Source organism: Passer montanus, unplaced genomic scaffold (genome assembly GCF_014805655.1).
Source record: "Passer montanus isolate IOZ18808 unplaced genomic scaffold, ASM1480565v1 scaffold45, whole genome shotgun sequence".
In the NCBI taxonomy this organism is placed as follows: domain Eukaryota; kingdom Metazoa; phylum Chordata; class Aves; order Passeriformes; family Passeridae; genus Passer; species Passer montanus.
The window spans coordinates 8,269,720-8,288,747 of record NW_024369373.1 but is presented as its reverse complement, the minus strand read 5'-3'; the positions used below and the strand labels follow the sequence as shown (position 1 = coordinate 8,288,747).

The 19,028-nt window shown below is 38.8% G+C and overlaps 1 protein-coding gene across 2 annotated transcripts in view; it reads left to right on the top strand.

Moving 5' to 3' along the window:
* FTO (FTO alpha-ketoglutarate dependent dioxygenase) overlaps positions 1 to 16,490 on the top strand; it is a 227,421-nt gene extending 210,931 nt beyond the window's left edge. For both annotated transcript variants that reach the window (XM_039721230.1, XM_039721229.1), the window contains one exon: positions 9,318 to 16,490. In XM_039721230.1, coding sequence (XP_039577164.1) covers positions 9,318 to 9,389 — 72 coding nt within the window. In that variant the 3' untranslated portion in view covers positions 9,390 to 16,490. The remainder of the gene's footprint in view (positions 1 to 9,317) is intronic.
* Positions 16,491 to 19,028: the final 2,538 nt, after the last annotated feature.

Here is a 19,028-nt window from a genome sequence, read left to right as displayed (position 1 = left end):
GTCTTGGAGTTGTTTGGTGCTTATTATCCATCCATCATATCTTTGTTTTGGCTATTGAAATGTGCAAATTCACTGAAAAGGAGCAAAGCAGGCAAGTGGTGCAACTTGGGAAGAATCTGAGAGGATCCAGGTGGTTTCTGGGGCAGGATCTCCATTTGGTGTCACCCTCCCTTGTGAGCCAAACATGCACAAAGGTCTGTTCCATGTAAAATCATACCTGGAGTCCTTGCACAGTGGTTACTACAAATGTCTGAGATCTGCAGTTCCTTTCAGCTCCCAAGTGCTGCCCCTTGTGGGTCACCCTTGCTTTGGTCCTGATGGAAGCTGGGGGATTTTGGGGGTGGGTTGTATTTGCAGCCAGCAGGAGTGGTGCAGGAATGATTACATTGCTTTGATGCTAAGATACACACCCTTTCTCTCCAGACTGATTTGAGGATCAAGTAAGGTGGTCGCTGTTAGTTGCATTCACTCATGTTTCCTTTGATTTCACTTTCCTTATATAACAGGGATTTGTCATACAGCAGTTGATTTTTATTAACGTGAAAAGGTGCCTTATGGAAAAACAGGCAACAAGGAAAATGTTTTAGCTTTCTTGCAGAAGGGCAGAGCCTCCAGATCCTGAAGTTCTTTGGAAAATGGGATTGCTTATTTTAAATGAGGTGGCGTTAAATGGGAAGGCCATCCTCCTTCCGTGTCATTTTAAAAGATCCTATGTTTATATTTTTGCTTACCTATATGACTTTCACATAAAAAGAGTACAAAAGATAAAGTGAAAGAGTAAATGATGCTGGAATGATGCATCATTAACTTTTCAGATGACATTCTTTTGGAAAATACAGTGTCTTTCAAACAAAATGTGCCATATGCATGGCTCAGCCCCAGATCTTCCAGCAGTCTAATACTGGCAAGGGAGGGCATCTGTAGCCCCCTGGGAAGTGGGCTGTGGGGATTTCCTTTTCTCCTCTTTGTTGGTTTTTATTTCCATTTCCTTTTCCTCTCTTTTTTCAGTCATTTAACACTGTTCTGCACAACAGAGGGGAGCATCTGGCCCCAAGTAAACACCCAATAAAATAAGTGGGGGAAATTCACAGCTCCCTTGGTGCTATTGCGTCTGTCTGTCTGGTTGTGGACTCAACAAGATAACCATGCATCAAATTACATTGTCCAGGCTATCTTCACAACCAGAAGTGCTTGAAACCTTATTTTAATAGAAGCTTAGATTCTGGAGAATACTATAAAATCTCTCCAAAGGCTCCAAATCAGCAATTCCATCTGTGTTTCTGCAAATGTAGAGGAACAATGCCCCAGCTGATTATGCAAACAGAATGAAAATAGTTATTTTAAAAGTGCATAAAATCAATACTTTGGGGAAAACAAGTCAGCTGTGTTTATACTCAGCATATAGCAGACATTTTGTTTCTTTGTCTGAAAAAATCACAGGAAAGCAAGGATTGCAAGTGAAATAAAACAGCCGATCATACAGTGCAACAGAGGGGACTGGAACATCAGATGTCTCAGCAAAGGCTTAGAGAATTTTAGGTTCCTTCTGAGAGAATATAAATTATATTGAGGTTGATATATTTGTACGTTGTTTGAAGTCAAAGCCAAATATTCTTAACACGGTGGGAATAACTCTCTTCCCATTCCTGATCATGAAAAGTATGTAACTAAATCTGTGTCTGTGGTGCTGAAAATTTCCTCCTAAATGCTGTCTCCTCTGGACTAATGGGATTTTTTGCAAGTATTGGTGTGAAGGGGTGTGCATATAAATATGTATAAACGTGCTTCTCATACAGTCAGGATACATTCCTTGTATACATATTATTCTAAAAACAGGAAACAAAAGCATCTGAGAAACAGGACTGAAAGGGAACAATTTTTAGACCTATAAGTTAAATTGGATTAAACTTCATCTTTCAGCAAATGCCATGTTATTTATTCAGTGTTTCTCTGGGGGATTTCCCTACCCCCTACACTTTATAGCGAGTAGTGATGCTTCTTAATTAAAAAATCAAACAAACATGGAATTGAGGCTGCCCCACACAGACATTCTCCTGTGGGAATAGGAGGTGCACTGATTTTCTCACGGACAGTTTCTGGGTCTGTTGGACACAAAGGAGAGGAAAAGCTGTGTCTAGGGAAGTCAAATTCACATCATGCATAGATGCCAGTGCTGTTTTCAGTGCTGCAAGGCCATCTCCTACGTTCTGCCCTTTACAGGGGAGAGCTGGTGGACATGGTGAGGAGGGTCACTGATAAACTCATCACAAGTCGGGTAGATTTCTGTTTATTAATTACCCCACAGTAGGGATTACTGTCTTGGAGAAAGGAGATTCTTGTTTCCTCTTTTCTTTCATTCTTTCCACCCAGAGCCGGAATGTTTTGGAGGTTTCAGGGCTTTGCAATCCCCACTCTGTAGCTGAAACAAACCTTGATCCTTTTCCTTAGTTTCTGACCTAAATTGTTTAGAAAGACTGACATACATTTGAACAGATTTTAATTAATATTGTGGAGGGAAAGTATTTTAAGTTCTTTACAGTTAAGACAAATAAAAATAATTTTTTTAAAATGATTTTGAGTTTTATTTCTTTCTACAAATGCATGTGAAGCATATTGGTGCACCACTTGAAAAGTCTTTTGGTTAGACTCCACCAATGCTTTGGTTGCTGTTATTTCAACATCTGGAGGGTCTTTCTCATATTTACCTGGTTTACTATTTGAGTAATAATAGAAACTCTGACATTTTCAAGCTGCTGCAACTGTTGTTTCACCCCGTTTAGTGTCAGGTTCATTGATCTCTTCCCTGCCTTGCTGTGGAACAGCAAAATGCACTCTGCGGGCCAGTGTTAAAGATGGATTCTGCTACAGATTCACTTTGTCAAAGTGCACACAAGGCTGGCTGTGTTCAGGCTATCCTGCTTTGTCAGGATGATGCCTCAGGACATTGCAGCAGCCTCCTCACTTCCAATGGCATGGTTGATTTTGAAGGCGTAAAGCTCTTGAGTCAGTGCCTGTAAACGTTGGTTCTGTGGTAAGGGCCAAAAGCACCAGTGACATGAGCCATTATCAACTCTTGAAAGAAGCAGACAGAGATCATCTGATATGCCAGCAAATGTATTTGTTCTTGTGTCTTTGTGCAGCTGATACTTTTTTTTTCCTCTTCGATAAATATTTAACTGATATTGCCTCTATCCCTTTCCTAAAACTGGCATTCTCTTTTCAAGTTTCTTACCTGGAAACAAACACTTTTTGTCCCTTCTATAAATGCAGTCCTGGTCTCAGCCATTATTTATGGCTGGGCACACTGTAGTTACAGCACATGAAAGAACATCAGCAATGACTTATTGTAAATGGGACAGACTTCTTGGGAATGCACTGGGGAGTAGATGTCCAAAAGAATGAAGCACTGCTCTCTTTCCATCTGGCCACTTCATTTCACTGCCTGTTTGGAACCAGCACTTCTAAAATCTAGTTTGCAAAGTCAAATATTGATTTAATTTGTTTGGTTTTTTTTTTATTTCTTAAAAAGTAGAGTAAACCTGGGAAGGTTTTACTTGTGCAGAGTCACAGGAGGGACAAGCAGGGAGCAACTGAAAGAAACACTTTCTGTCAAAGTTGGCAATTTTCTTATTGGTTAATTAAAAATCTAAGAAAATCTTTTGTCTAGATTGGACCTAATAACTTTCAAAATATCAGTTTTGGCATGAAAAATTTGAATTTTTTTGGTGATATAGCCATATAAAAATGGTATTTCAATATATTAATATTTTCTCTATCCTCTGTTTTTTCAGAAAATAGTCTTTAGGATGCAAACTAAAAAAGTTAATACCAAGTGAAGAATTTTTAATTATTAGCTTCCTTATGTTTTACAGAATTTAAACACAGAGATCAGAAAGTATTCCATCCTAACCCTGTGTCATGATGGAGCATTAGTCAACCCATTTTCCAAACACCCTTCAAAACACTTTTGGTGAAGTTCCAGCTGAAATACTGATTCTATATATGCTATTTATTCTAAAATAAGATAAATCAGAAGTCAAGCTTTCAATATTTTTTGACTATAAACAAGTTAAGCCCCAGCTCCCAATGAAGATCTCATGTCCTGGATTAGTTATCCAGAAAAAGCTCTGGGAGATAGGACTGGTTTCCCTTGGATACAGGTGATCCAGGCTGGAGTGCTGGCTGTCTTGTATATGCTCTGGCAACTAAGATTAGCATAACTACACGTTGTTTACATAATAATTTTCCATGTGGAGTAATTGTTTGAGGGACGAGTATGAAAAAATCCAAACCTAAAGCAAATCTCTATGTCCCAGGTTCCTGTACTAGTAGGATTTGTGTTGCACAGCAGAGCTCTGTGTTGTAACATAAATAACCCATATTTGAGCCCATATATGCAAAGTCATTGTGAGTTTTAAGAGTGGAAAATGGTGTCTAAAGAAATTTCTCTTACTCAGAACAGCACGCCCCCATGTTAGCAGAGCTGTGCCATTTTAAGCGATGTCAGTCTGGGTTTCAGGAATGCATTTGTCTTAGTGAAGTGATCCAAATGCTTTTTTTGCCTGGGCCAGTGTTTTAAAAGTTACCCTGAAGTTTTGAATAATAGTACAGTAACATCGTTTTTCCAGCATGAATGGAGGGAGAAAATAGCTCCCCAAATAAAAGATAAAATTTCAGGAGTGCTGGAGTAAGCGGGAGTGTTTTTGCGCTGCAGGGCAAATGTGCCATCCTCCCCTTCTGACCATGTCAGTGCATGGGGAAATCAGCCAGACCCATTTTCCTCATCTTACCCTATGAATTTCCATGTCATCTCCTTTGGTCTTTGAACTGCTGGGCACAGGTAACTAAATTAGTACCATCTCAGAGACGGGGCTGTTTATATCCTCTCCTCACTCTTAACATGCCTGTGCAGTCTGAGCCACTGATTGACCCCTATTGATCTGATTTGACTACACTCCTGTGGAGTAGACAAACAGTGCAAGAGAATCCAGGGACTCTAATTCACAGTACCTTATTTAGGTTCCTAGGTAATAATTCTTATTTGCATTAATCACTTGCATTAATCACGCAGAACCTGAGGCTGCCTCTTGCCTTCTCTGCATTCTTGTTCCTGACAATGGTACAAAAAGGTATCTGCTCTGAAGAAAGAGTGTTTTAAGTATATTGACACTTGATGCTTAATAATTGCAAAACTTAACTGTTAGAAAAAAGACATTTTTTCAAATCAATGACTCACGCATTACTGTAAAATATATCGATTAAAAACAAAGCATAATGTTAGTCATTTAGTCAGTAGAGTGATGCAATACTGAAATAAATTCATCCCTTGACTTTTGCATTAACCTTTTATTGACTGCTTGCATACTCATAATTAACACACACTTTAGCTAGCTTGGTTAATTTTAGCATCGTGATCAGTGTCCTCTAATGTAGATGACACCCTGATCATCAAAAATCAGTGCAGCCCAGGGATCCATGACCAGGCAAGTGTCTGTCTCAGTGGATGCACACCTGCCCAGGGAGATACCAGCCACCTTCCAGGGAAAGCATCATCTGCTGGTATGCAAATAGTCAAACAGTCATACAAATGTTTGTCATCACTTAGTTGAACATTGGTAAATATTAATGAGCAAAGTCCATTTGTCAAAAACAGACAAAAAGATTATGAAAAATCTGAGAACTTTAGAGGGTAGAAGTAGTGAGAACATACTCTTCAACAGTAACTAATAATGGGCTTTTTAAATTGAAACTGTCACAAGTCTTGATTGTTTTAGTAAGAAAGTAGGGACCATGGAGTTTTGTGCATTCTATAAACAAAGAATTCTTTCTATAATATGTTATTGAATACTTAATGTCAAGGTGTTGCAGCTAAATTGCTCTGAAATACATCATGGCAGTTTTCCTGCTCTCCTGCTGCAGTTAAAGTATTGAAGGAATCTATTCTGTATTTCAGAGTTTGTATGATTTCTACTCTTTACACAGTTTTTACGTATAATAGGCACAGGTTAGTTCTATTTTCCTTTGGAGTTTTGACTTTAGTAACTCAAATAACAATTTTAATTGATATGGAATATTTTCATTAGCTTACAATATTGTAAATCTTCATAGTTTCCCACTACCACCACAACTCAATGTTTGCAGCCTTTTTTTGTTTATTTTTATTTATCAGGAGTTATTGTTGCTAACTCACTTTAGCTGTCAGACACAAAGAATTTTAAATAATTCTGTGCAATCATTTAGATGCATTTGATTGTTCTGCTTCAGTTTAAAATGTTGCTCTGCTTTTGGCAAGATCTTCAGCTGTCTTCCACTGCTACAAATTACAGACATTGTAGGAACAATTTCTGCTGTAGAATTTATTTTTTTTAATCAGAAATATACTCATCTAGAAAGGTCTGGTTTTTGCACCCTAATTCTGAGTGAGAAAGCACATTTTTGACCATGTTCCAGATTGTGGGAGCTGTTCAGGTGGATTGCTTATTGAACTGCCAGGTGCAGCAGTGACTGCCTAGAACCAGCCCCATAGCTTTGAATATGAAAAAACTTAAGCTGCCTTTGATGTCAGCAGATCCAGCACAGGGGTTGTAATTTTGGTCAAAATAGATGATTGACAAATTATAAGATTGTATATTTCCCTGCTGTTCTTGCTAGTATGGAACAAGGCTGTAGAAATCCAACAGAAGGACAAAAGCACCATGGGATCACTGAACTTGAGAGTGCTGTGGCACTGCTTTCCCTTTTTGTATTTTTAGAGCACATTGATGCATTTCTGTCATCAGACTGGCACAGCAAGTCTGAGGACCTGACCCTCTTCCGTTCCTCTAATCCCTCCCATGGAATATGCTATGGCTAAAACTTCCCTAATTACATGATTGGCTGTGGGGAGACCTCTCAGCAATGGCTCTGCTGGTAACAAATACAGAAAAGGGAAAGTAGCAAGCAGGTGCTCTTGGGCTGTCCAGACACAGCATCACTGTGACTGCCACCACATTTACAGCAAGACAAACACCCACATGTGAGGGAAGAGCTGGTCAATCTGTTTGTGTGAGAGAGCAAGGGGGGAAAAAAAAGACATGAAAGGTAAAGAGAGGACTCTGAAATGCTGAGGAAGCTAAAGGTTGATATATTTGTCGGGGCACAGCATCAGTGTGACTGCCACCACATTTACAGCAAGACAAACACCCACATGTGAGGGAAAAACTGGTCAATCTGTTTGTGTGAGAGAGCAAGGAAAAAAATAAGACATGAAAGGTAAAGAGAGGAGTCTGAAATGCTGAGGAAGCTGAAGGTTGATATATCTTTTCTTTCAGTGAAAACTGTTGTTAATAGATGTGGCAGAGAGAAAATGTTTATTATTATTAGCTGAGTTTTGCAGATCACATAACATGCCTACAGTATTTACTGGTTGAGCTTTGTGATTTGTCATCTGCAATAATCACTACATGGTTAATTTATCCACTTTTAGACGGAAATGCTTAAACTGGAATGTCTTATACTACCCACCAAACTGAGTGTATTATTTTGTGCCAAGACAGAAAATAAAGCAAGCTTTTAAAAGCCTTATAGAGTTATGCTGTAATTAGTTTCAGCTTCCCCTGCATATTAATTTTCTCCTGTTCCTTTATATAATTTGGAAAATGTCTTCAGAACATGATGGTACAATCAGTTAAGTACCTCTCAGAACTCACACACTAAACTGCATTTGCTATAACTATTATAAAGCAGCCAGCAAAACAAATCCTCTGTTATTCTGTACAGTGCAGCTTATCAATGCAAACAGTTTAATATTTATGCTAAGAGGATTGTCACAAGTAGCTTCTGTTCCTTTAATTCTTGTTTTAAATAAATAATGAGAACATTTAAACACATTACTCTTCCCAGGGCCCTGAGGTCGGCTAATCTTATTATTTATGAAGTGATGTGCTACATAATAGTACTTAGTGCATGTTAACAGATGCTATTATCAGGGGCTGATGTGGAGAGCTGAAGATATATTGGAATGCTATGTGTTAATACTGTCCTTGTAGTGTAATGTACGATGGATTGAGTGCCCAGGATGCTGGTGCAGCAATTAACCACCCACCAACATGGGTGTAAAGCTGAAGTATGTTCTCTCTTGGGGATTATGCTGCTATTAATAATTCCCAGGAGAAGAAGACATCTTTCATTTGGCAACAGTCCCTTCCAGAAGGTCAATGGTGTCCACAAGGAAGTTGAGTGTGTCAGTATTCTTAGAGTTCATTCTACTGAGGTGAAAGACACATATGTGTTTAAAACAACTTTAAAGTTCTTAGAAAAATTATGTGCTTTATGGAAGACAAGTTTTAAAAAATGTCATACAAGAGATAAAAGTGCATTTCTGCAATTTGGTTGTTGTCTCTTTAAAGAGCTATATAGACCTGCAGTATGTACCAAAATTAAGGTAATTCTCATCATTTTTCTGTTTTGCCCCATTGCAAATATTAACTAATTAATCCACAGTGTGCAAATTGTTTGAGGGGAAGGCAAAAGAGAGGGGGAGAAATCCTCCTTGAACTGTGACAATGTTTTTGATGTGGCATGTATTAGTCTAATCTTTAGAGATGTGATGGTTGCCACTTATAAAAACTTTCCTCTGCAGGCTGCAGTTCAGTTGAATATTATAATTAGACTTCACTAGTATTGATGAATAATCCATTTAATAAAAAACATTGTAATTTAAACATTTTCTCTGGGGACTAACATACACTAGCCTCTTAATTTAATTTTATTGAAGTTTTGCCCACCCATTCATCATTGGAAGTTGTTATTAACCTCCATTTCCATTTTTCTTTATAGAATTTTCTCTTTTTATATTGCCTTTTTCAGTGCTAAGCAGGTTGATACACTTGTAAATCTCCAGAATCTACAAAGCTAGTCTGGCTTCTTTAATGTTGTTTAATCTATCCCCCCTGACCTTAATGCAGTAAATTCAGTTTAATCTTTCTCAATAATCTAGTAATACATTGGAAACCAGCAAACATTTAAATCTGATAATGATTTAATCACATACTTTAAATAACAGCTGAGATAATGAAAATATAATTCACCATATAAAGGAACACTAACTGAGTTTTCTCTGTGATTGGCTTTTTGAGAAATCCCTACAGAAAATACAAAGCCTACAACAGAAATCAACTTCACTAGAAATGTGCAATCCATTTGGTGTCAGAAGATGTCGTATTTCTTTTTTTTATCATCTTTCTCTTTAAATTAATGCTCAAATGAATCCTTGCTGAGTATTCAGTTTCTTGATACAGTTTTACTTAAGTGGTTTATCTGCTTACCTTTCTTTTCAGGTGCCAGTCAGACGCAGCAGAGAGCTTGCCAGAAGACCAGAAACCAGAATGCCATCCCTTCTGGACAGATGATGATGAATGTAATATGCCTCTGCCATATGATCTAGAAGAAGTAATTGCTTATCTACAAAATCTTGTTCAATGGATAGAATAACAAGTTACCTTCCAGTCTAGAATTATTGGTGCTGGTCATCTGGGGAGAAGCTTTGTCGTTATCATAAATCTTTTAAGCTTTATGATTTCTTGATTGTATGTTATGTGTAAATGCAGATTTTACCAGTCTTTACACAGTAGCTTAGTCACTGTCTCACAATAAAGAGTACCAGCCCCCAAATTTAGAGAAGAGTGTGTTTTTTAACACCCGAAGTCCAGAACACCAGCCTTAGTTCCCTCCTCCTCCGCTCTAATTCCCATTGACCCTACAGCCCAGGGATATCTGTGTTTCAAAGAATCACAGGTTGGGGCAGGTTGGAAGGACCACAGTGGAATCACCTTGTCCAACCTCCCTGCTCAAGCAGAATTGCCCAGGGCACAGGGCTGTGTCCAGACAGTTCTGGAGTGTCCCCAGTGAGGAGACTCCGCAGGCTCTGGCCGGGCTGTTCCGTGCTCGGGCCCTGCACAGCCAAGAACTCCTTGCTCGTGTCCAGGTGCAGCTTCCTGGGCATCATTCCTGCCCCTTCCTCCTGTCCCATTGCTGCAAACAAGGGGCAGAGCCTGTTCCATCCTCTGACACCTCCTGCAGATACTGAGACATGAGTAATGTCCCCTCTCAGCCATCTCTTCTTGAGGCTGAGCAGTCCCAACTCTGCAGTGTTTTGACACATTCCCTTGGTATCCAAATTTCAGTTTCCATGAGTGCCTAGAGCTGTCTCTGGTCTGGCAGGTTTGAGCAGCCCAAGGTGTAGCTCACACCTGTGCCAAAGCAGACTGCATGATCTGGGCATCCTAATGAGAGGCCAGCTTGGGGTGAGCCTGCTGGAGATCTTCAGAACAGAGCTGTGGATTCTCAATCCAGTAACACAAAGGGGCAGGAGATGCTGGAGCTACTCCTTTGTGCAGTGGCTCCTTCTCAGAGCTTTTTTTCAGGTGAGGAATTCTGTAGGAGCATTCTAACACAGATCCCAATACTTTCTTACTGTTTTGCCTCATGGCAACAGAGTACTACTAAGAGAGATTTCTGATGTGAATCTCTACTTCCTGGGCTCCCTGGAATTCAGAATTCAGTTCCTAATCATTGCTTTGTTTCTGCATGTTATGAATCCTATTTTGAGGTCAGGTTTCCCAGTGCATTGCCTAAAGAGGTGAGGGACCTAAGTAGGACCTTCCATTTGAGTTGTTTGGTCCCCTGAGAAACTAGATTTAGATTGCGTGATATTGGGTATTTCAGCATCAAGTGAGATCTATGAGCATAAACCCAAAAACTATGAGAAATTAAGCGGTTTGTGATGTTTTGTAGTAACTTGCTGTAAAAAGAACAATTATGTGTAGGATGATACAGGGTGCTCCTGAATGAGATAGAGTATTTTGTTTTGGTAAATTGCTATTTTATCTGAATTGGTTGGACTGGCGTCCAACTTTGTCACAAAAAGCAGAAAATCATTATGGTGAAAAAACACTCAGGCTGTATTACCAAAGAAGCCAGTAAGGTTCAGAATTTGACATTGCCACCAAGAAATGAATATGCCTCCTGTGTTAATGTGGTGTTTAAAGTCTCTGCTGAGGCTGAGCTCACCCAGAACACACCAGCTTCTGTACTGGCAAAGAGCTGTGTGTGTGGATGAGGCTTCTACTTCTGAAAATTGTGCTTTTGACAGTATAACATATGCCAGACCTCCCTGGAGCTAAGGAAGCTGTGCCAGTAAAAATTCAGTTTTAGTGGTATAAGGCTGTGTCCACACCTACCAGCTTTTGCCAGGACAATTATATCAAGTAGAGGTTGTACCTCATAAGACTTTAGGTCAAGCTGTGCCAGCAAAAGTATAAATACCTGAATCAAGTGTTTCCATCGTAGTCCTGGGCTTCTGTGAAAACTTTTAGTTATCCTGTGGAATGTAAAGAGTCTCTGAAGAATAAGTTATTACTTAAACCAGCATTGATAATATTACCATGATCCACACATCTCTCTGTTGTCTCTTGTGCCATAGATTTCATAACATTTGGAAATACTGCTATGGGCATAGCTTTCTCTTCCCTGCACTAGTTCAAGCTGGCTTTACCAGTGGCATATTTGGATTAGTGCCACACTAAACACTGTTTACTTTGGAGATCGCTTAGAGAAAAGCTAGCTGAAGATGTGGGAATTCTGCTTTTGAAAAGGCAGTTCTCAGAAACAGATATTGCTTTGGAAATGAGCAGTATGAATTCAGACAAGCTAGTGATGTAACAGTGTTAACACAGTGTTTAGGGGGACTGTTTGTTTATGCTGTTATGTTATGATTACTTTGTGTATAATTAAGCACTGCTAAAATCCATGGGGATCACAGTATTGAAAGGAATCTGACCACCACAAAGGGTGGAGGAGGCACATCAATGGTGTACTTTGTAGCTGAAGTGGAGGCAAAGCTATTAAAAAATGATTGGCAAATAATTATTTCCAGCAGCAGTAAAAATAAAACCAAACCGAAACAATCCCAAACCTATTAGGAGACTGCTGGCAGTAATAACAGAATTTTTAGAATACATGTTCCCACGTCTTGCCTATGTTGGAAGATTTAAGGTAGTGAATTAGCTGAACTAGCACTAGTCTCAGTGCAGTCAGATAGCACTTATCCAAGCCATGGTTAGCAATGATATGGACAAATGAACACCCTTGGAATAAGACTGCCAAAATACCAATAATCAAGTGGTTTAGGGCTCTCTCTTGCATTCCAGTCTTGCATCATCTAAATCAGTATAACCTGATTGTGCTCAGTTGAAATGCAGAAGTATGAGAAGATTTCATATCTCCAAAGCCCACAGGAGTTGATAGCAATAACATGAGTAAGATGGTGGAACTATTTGAAGCACACAGTAATGCCAAAGGGTACCCCAACAGGAGAACACAGTTAAAGGTAAATATATATAAAAAAACCTGAGAGATCAAGTATAAATTATTGCTGTGCTTAGATTATGTGTTAGAAGCTGACAATCTAGTTTGAAGATTTCTATTTTTTATTCAAGTAGTTACAATTTAGCTTGTTTCAATGATTCTTTAGCTATCCATTTATATTCCAGCATTAGATAACCCATTTCCTTTTTGAAAGAGCTGGAAGACACAGCCTCTAATTAATGTTCTGTGTATGGCAATTGTTTGCTAAGCCTGGATGCTTTAGAAGCATGAGGACCAAGGTCAGGTTTTTTCAAGGAAGAGGTGAGAGCATAAATTAACTTCTGACATTAAATTCAGTGGTTCTTTTAAAATGGTGAAGTTCACGATTTTGCTTACATTTACTTTTCATCAGCCAGGACTGAATTGAGGTAAAATAGTTCACTTGCAAGTGTGTGTCAGGCTAAATGGATTGCAGAAGATACAGATCTGTTTGCCTGTCTGCACTTGCCTTTAGACAATATTCATCAATTTTACAAAAGCTACTGACTAAACATGGAACCAGTACAAATGAAATGCTCAAGGCAAGGGCTTTCTTTTATAAATCTGATACAGAGTTGGTTTTACACTGATAGAGAGAAAATGTTGGCAGAAAATGAAAAACTTCTATTGTTTCTGTAATTTGGGGGATGAAAGATACAGACTGTTTTTAAGTATTTGATAGAAAACTGCTGTGTTATGCAATGTAATTAGAGATGTTTTTATAATACTTTGTTCATATCTGTGTATATAAAAAAATTTTATCCCATAGGTCCTTTCTTCTGTTGAAAAGGTTATGTAAATAAATAAAATTAATCTTAATACAGTGGATTTTAAAGGCATAATACTTATGTTCTAAGCTTTACAGCAGGTTCTGATTATTTAAAGGGTAAATAAGAATGCCGTGAGTAATCACTGACTGAAAACTGTGCAGGATGGGTAATATGCCCCATAATAAATATCCAAATCTGTTGTCTTATTATCATCTGAATATGGTTTTAGATTCATGGTAGTGGTACAAGGAGCAATATAAAATCATGCTGGACTAATTAATACAGTGGGGCAGATTCAGGGATTCCATTCATGTCACAGCACAGAAATCAAAATATTATTAAACTCCATCATGAAAGGTGACTAAAATATTGTAGTGTGTTAAGAGTTGGCATTGCTCCTTTCTCAGTTACACCTGTGCTGTTCCATTCGTTCTGTGCAGTGCAGTGGAGTTTGGGCTGTTGGATATTAAACCAGGCTTAGGCTTGTGTCTAAGCTGGGCTGAGAGCAGGGTGAGAGAGGCAAGGTGGGATGCACAGGAGACCCAAGGGATGTGATTTTTCAAGGCCACAACTTCATTAACTGGACTCATATGGGAGTCATTGAGCTCAAACTTGTACAGTGCAGGTCAGGATCTCTCTCTTAATTGTTACCACCTGGTGCAAAGTTAATGTTGGCTCCCTAAACCCCTTCCTGCCCCTGACAGCCAGTCCTCAGCTTTCTGCTGGGAGCTGACCACTCTCAGCTCACACCAAGATTACGGATTTGGGAAGAGTGGTTATTCCACTGTAGCAACAGGGGTGAGAAAATCTCATCCCCAGCTTCAGCCACCCTCTGTCCTGCTACAGCTCCACAGATGGAGTACCTCCAAACATTCTGCTTCTCATTTGAGATTCAAGTTGCTACAGCTCATCTTCTGTCCTGTCCCACCGGGACAGTGATCTGACACAGGGAAGGGCCAGACAAGAAAAATTCTGTTTGCATGAGTCTCCTCATCAAAAACCCATTGGACTCTCCGTAAGAGTGAAAAGTTCAGGACTACAATAATCTGCCTTTAGAGCGTGGGAGCTGCTAGGGAGTGAGGAAGGACTCTGGCCAAACCACCAGCATTCATTGTTCTGTAGGACTCACATCCTGCCCTGTTCTGGCTCACCCCACCTGTACAGGCAGAGGCAATCCTGAACAGAACCACTGCAGAGGCAATCCTGAACAGAACCCGTTGTAGAGGCAATCCTGAACAGAACCACTGCTCTCTGTCCTGTCCAAACTGACTCTTCACCTTCAGTGTGGCTGGGCTTGAACTTTCATTTACATTCATCTGTCCTCTTCACCTTAGCCTGAGGGCATTAAATGAACAAGAGAAGATAATTTATACAATTACAAAAAGACTGTACATAGAAAGGCTACAGAACTGGCTGAATAACACATAAAATAAAAGCCAAGAAATAACCAATAAAATTAGCACACTAAAATGTTGATATTTAGGCACGGGCACTTCACATATTATAGGAACTCTTGTTTCTCTTCTTGTTGCTTAGGAGATAACATTCATAATCCAAAAGGATGTATTATGCTTTGGTTTACATCCTCTAAATCTCCACTGGTTTTACAGAGCTTGTCCATGATGAACAAGAATTTGGTCACAAAAGTTGTTCTCCTCCCCCTCCCTATCGTCAAATACTTGCTTTCATGCCAACACATCTTGGTCTGATTAGTCCCCTTGATTACAGGCTAAAGCAAAAAGTCAGGTGTATAAGATTCCCATTATCCTTTATTCCACTGCTTCTAAGAACAGGTCAGATAGAGTTATTTCAGTGAAAATGTGAACAATCAACTTCTGTTTACCATTAACCTTCAGTTTTCTTTTCTTAAAATCAAATCAGGGCTTGGTAGGCAGTTATTTTCATACATGTCCCTTGATCAGTGGAACAATCTGTCAAAAGCCATTAAAGCCTCTATTAGGTTGAATTGCATTCAAAGTTAAGCTCTCCGATCATTTGAAGGACTGTGATGATTGCTTTTAATATAGTATACATTGATTTCTCTCTTGGAATAGCAGCATAACTTTGAAACTAAGCAGGTATGACTTGAGCATTTTGCTCTCCAGTATGTTTTGAGAAGCTTTGTTTCTTGTGGAAGATTAGTGTCTACATTAAAAAAAGGAGAAAACAAATGCAGTGAAATCACCTCTTCATTGTCACGAGTTTTAGCTTTTCCTAGTTCATTGCAACCTTCAAGGTGTAACATATGAAATACGAAGAAATTTTCCAGGGCCCCTTTCCTCAACAGCTTCACTGATTTATCTAATTGTACTGTTATTGTAAAAGTGGCTCTTTATCTTAAAATATTGGGATACTTTACACAGAGAAACTGAGGCAGAGGTCAAAAGTGCAGCTGGGATCTGAGTGGCAGCACTGGCACGAGTGTTATGTAACCCTCTGTCGCTGGCATATCTCTATCACTTCCAGAAATCAGCTCAGTTTACAGAGTAAAGATGCTCTCATAGAATTTGTTGTCCTCCAAAGTTATATCTGAAAGTTGAGCTGGAATCTGTCCTACTCATGTCATATTTAGCACAATATTTAATTGCATAACATACAATAATATATCTCATATAATAAAGACCTTTCAGTCTTCCTAAAGTTTGATAAAGCTTTCCAGTGAATCTTTTAGTTACATTCCAAGTCCCTGAGCTCTCAATGGCAAAGACATATTGTATTGGAATTAAATGATTCCATGGAGAATATGCAGTGTATAATATGATACAATCTAATACTATCCCCACTCTTCTACATCTATTTTAAGTATTTCCACTGCATGCCTCACAAGGTGGTACAGCTGCTGTATTAGGAAACTCTTAAGAAAATACCCTGTTGGTATTTGTGCTGTTTTTACCAAGGTGAAGGTGAGCTGCTGAAGCAAACTGGAATGCTGGTTAAGCACCTGTTAGCACTTAAGGTACTTATTTGGTAGTCTGGTAGTACTTTACTGAGAGCACTGTGTTACTAGCTATTTTGATGAACATCCTAATAAATTATTATCCAACATCAAAGAATTCCACAATTCTTTTATTGCTGTTCTTTGTCTTCTATTGACTGATGCCCCTTCTTTCCCTTTTGTCCCAGTATTAACAGTAATGTTATTAACAAGTTTTGTTCTTTGTTAGGCTGATGTGACCTTTAAGTGAGAAAAGTTTAGAATTATGTATCAGATATTTCCTGAAGTACATTTCTTTTCAAACCAACTTACTAGGTTATTTTGACTACTTTTCCATTTGGTACTGCTACTTTTTATTAAGACCTGTTTATAGAACTCTGCAAGATATACAGTGATACATAAGTTTGTTATGTATTTACTAATTTACTGACATTTATCAAATAAACTGTTTAAAGAATCTGTTTGTCTGTCTTTTGCCTTTCAGAAGGTGTTCTTGTTTTCAATACCTCATAGTTGCAGTGCATGGAATTTCAGGTGCATAGGTGACAAAATTGCTCTCTGTAAGCTCTCTGTATGCCAAATAGTGAGAGATAAACCTCATCAAAGCAGCACACTCAAAGATGCTGAGTTTACTGTTCAGTGGCACACTGCTCACAACCTGGACTGTGTGTCAAGTCCAAGTGCATAGCTATCCTCATCTGCCTATGCTGGCAAGTTAATAATGGTAAATAGAATAAAATCGATGGTGGAGGATTTGGGGTTTTTTTCTTGAATTGATAGAATTAAATACTGGTTATATTGCAAATCTTCTAGTGAGGAAGGCAGAATAATTTCTGTGCCTTTGTTAAGACTCATATCATAAAAGAATCTGACTGACTTGTACTCCCTGTTATAGTGTTTCCTTCAGAAAAAAATATGGCTCTGCTAGGTTTAGAACACATTCTTCTGGCAGAGCAGACTTCCCATGTCTGACACAAACTGTTACATTATGTGAGTGGTAGGAACTCAGTGCCCACCACCATCAGCCTGTTTGAGTGTTTAAACTGTTCCATGTTTGGTGCAGTAGAACTTGCAGTTTAAAACATGTAGTCATTATAACAAGGCAATGTGGAAGAAATGTGTCTTGTACATAGACTGAGAGGTAGTGAGGTTTGGGATATCCATTGTTTCTAAAGAGTTTCTTTTCACAGGTTTATATTCACCCACCTCAGATTTTGTGGAGGGTTCTACTATGTAGAGGAACTGTTGTCATTAAGTGTCTCATTCCAGTGGAAAGCTGTGTCCATGCTATCCAGATTTGAGTGGGAGAGCAAAGCAAGGACTGATACTGCAGATTTCCTGTGATGCTCTGGCAGGAGCCATTGTAGAGATCAGCAGAGTGCTTTGATGTGCCCATGGCCACGAGGCTGAGGTGCACTGCAGTGTTCTGGAGTTCCTGGAGTTCCCTTAAGGCCAAAGGCTGTCTGTGCAAATTGTTCTGCATTAGTAGACTCCAGCCAAGTGGTGATGGAAATGTGGATAGCATTGGCCAGGATGGAATGGAGTCTCCAAGTAAAACAGTTGACAAAGAGTATTATTAACACACACTCAAGCTCAGAGTCAGCAAGGCATCCAAAAGATGAAACATTTGATTTCTTTGCCTAGAACATTTTTTCCTTGGCTTTAGAAAAAGTTTAATTGATTTAATTAAAAGCGGTGTGGAGACCCATTTTCAAAACTAATGTTAGTCTGAAACATTTCTTACAATCCATTGTGATATATCTTATACATGTCTAGAAAGACCAAGATGAGTGTCCCTGGGATCTCGAGTGCCTTGAGCTGTTCATTTTCCCCCCTTTTTTTATTCTCAGAGCATACTTTTCCTTAACTTTTCTTAAAAATGGGTAAAACACATGGCAGTAATGACCTTTCAAAAAGAAAAATAATCAGGGCCTTTGCTGGAGGGACACAAGAACAAGGAAACTGAAGAAAACATCTTCTATTGGGGTTAAGGTGCTCTCCCAGCATCTCCATTCAAAAGCAGCTGGTCTTAATTGAGGCAGAGACTAATCAGGATTTAGTGATTGTTAAATTTTTAATTTTACCCTAAATCCATTATTTCTATAGGAAATCTGTCATGAGAACCTAAATTGGCCTCTAACAACAAGAGGAAGTGAAATCCTACTTAGCAAATTCATAGCTTTTCAATGTATCTCGTGGCTTTATGGTATATCAAACTGTAGGAATGTAAAAGTGGTTTAAGGAGCTGTTGCTGGGTTCAACTAGCTGCAGAAACTTTTAATTTATTTTTGTTTCTCCTCTATTTCTTAACCTCTGGGGCCTAAGTCTGGGCTACTTGATAAAGCAGTCATTCAGGAACTAGAAGCTATGCAAGCTTTGATAGACTTAGAACAAGATCTTGTATTAAACATACATTTTAAAAATAAAATTTCAAATCTGGAAATTGATTCTGGCTTGACCTGTATATACTGAAGAGCTCACTGTTCCTTACTTGCTTTGCTTTACTGATATTATTAGATCTGTTGTTCTTTTACCAGAACTCCCAGCTGATAGAAGAAAAATCAATGAAGAGCAAAGCATATTGGACAACAGCACTTTCATTAGAGTCAGGGCAACAACTGACTAACTAAGACTAAGTTATGACATTTCCACTTTTAAAGGTTGCAAATGCTTGTATTATGCATTTTCTGGTATTTTCAGGGGGCCAGAGCCAAATATGCATTAAGCAAGCTTAGAATAGAGCAGTTTTTTAAAAAAAAAATCAACACACAGGGGGTTTTTTTGTACATGCCAATATGAGGATTATAAATTATAATGAATTTCTCTCCAATGCTTTTTAAAAAACATAGCATACATCCAAAGTTACACATCCCAGCATTTTATGTTTATCTGCCTACCCTTAAATTCCCTCATTTCAATGAACTGCTGGACATAGTGAT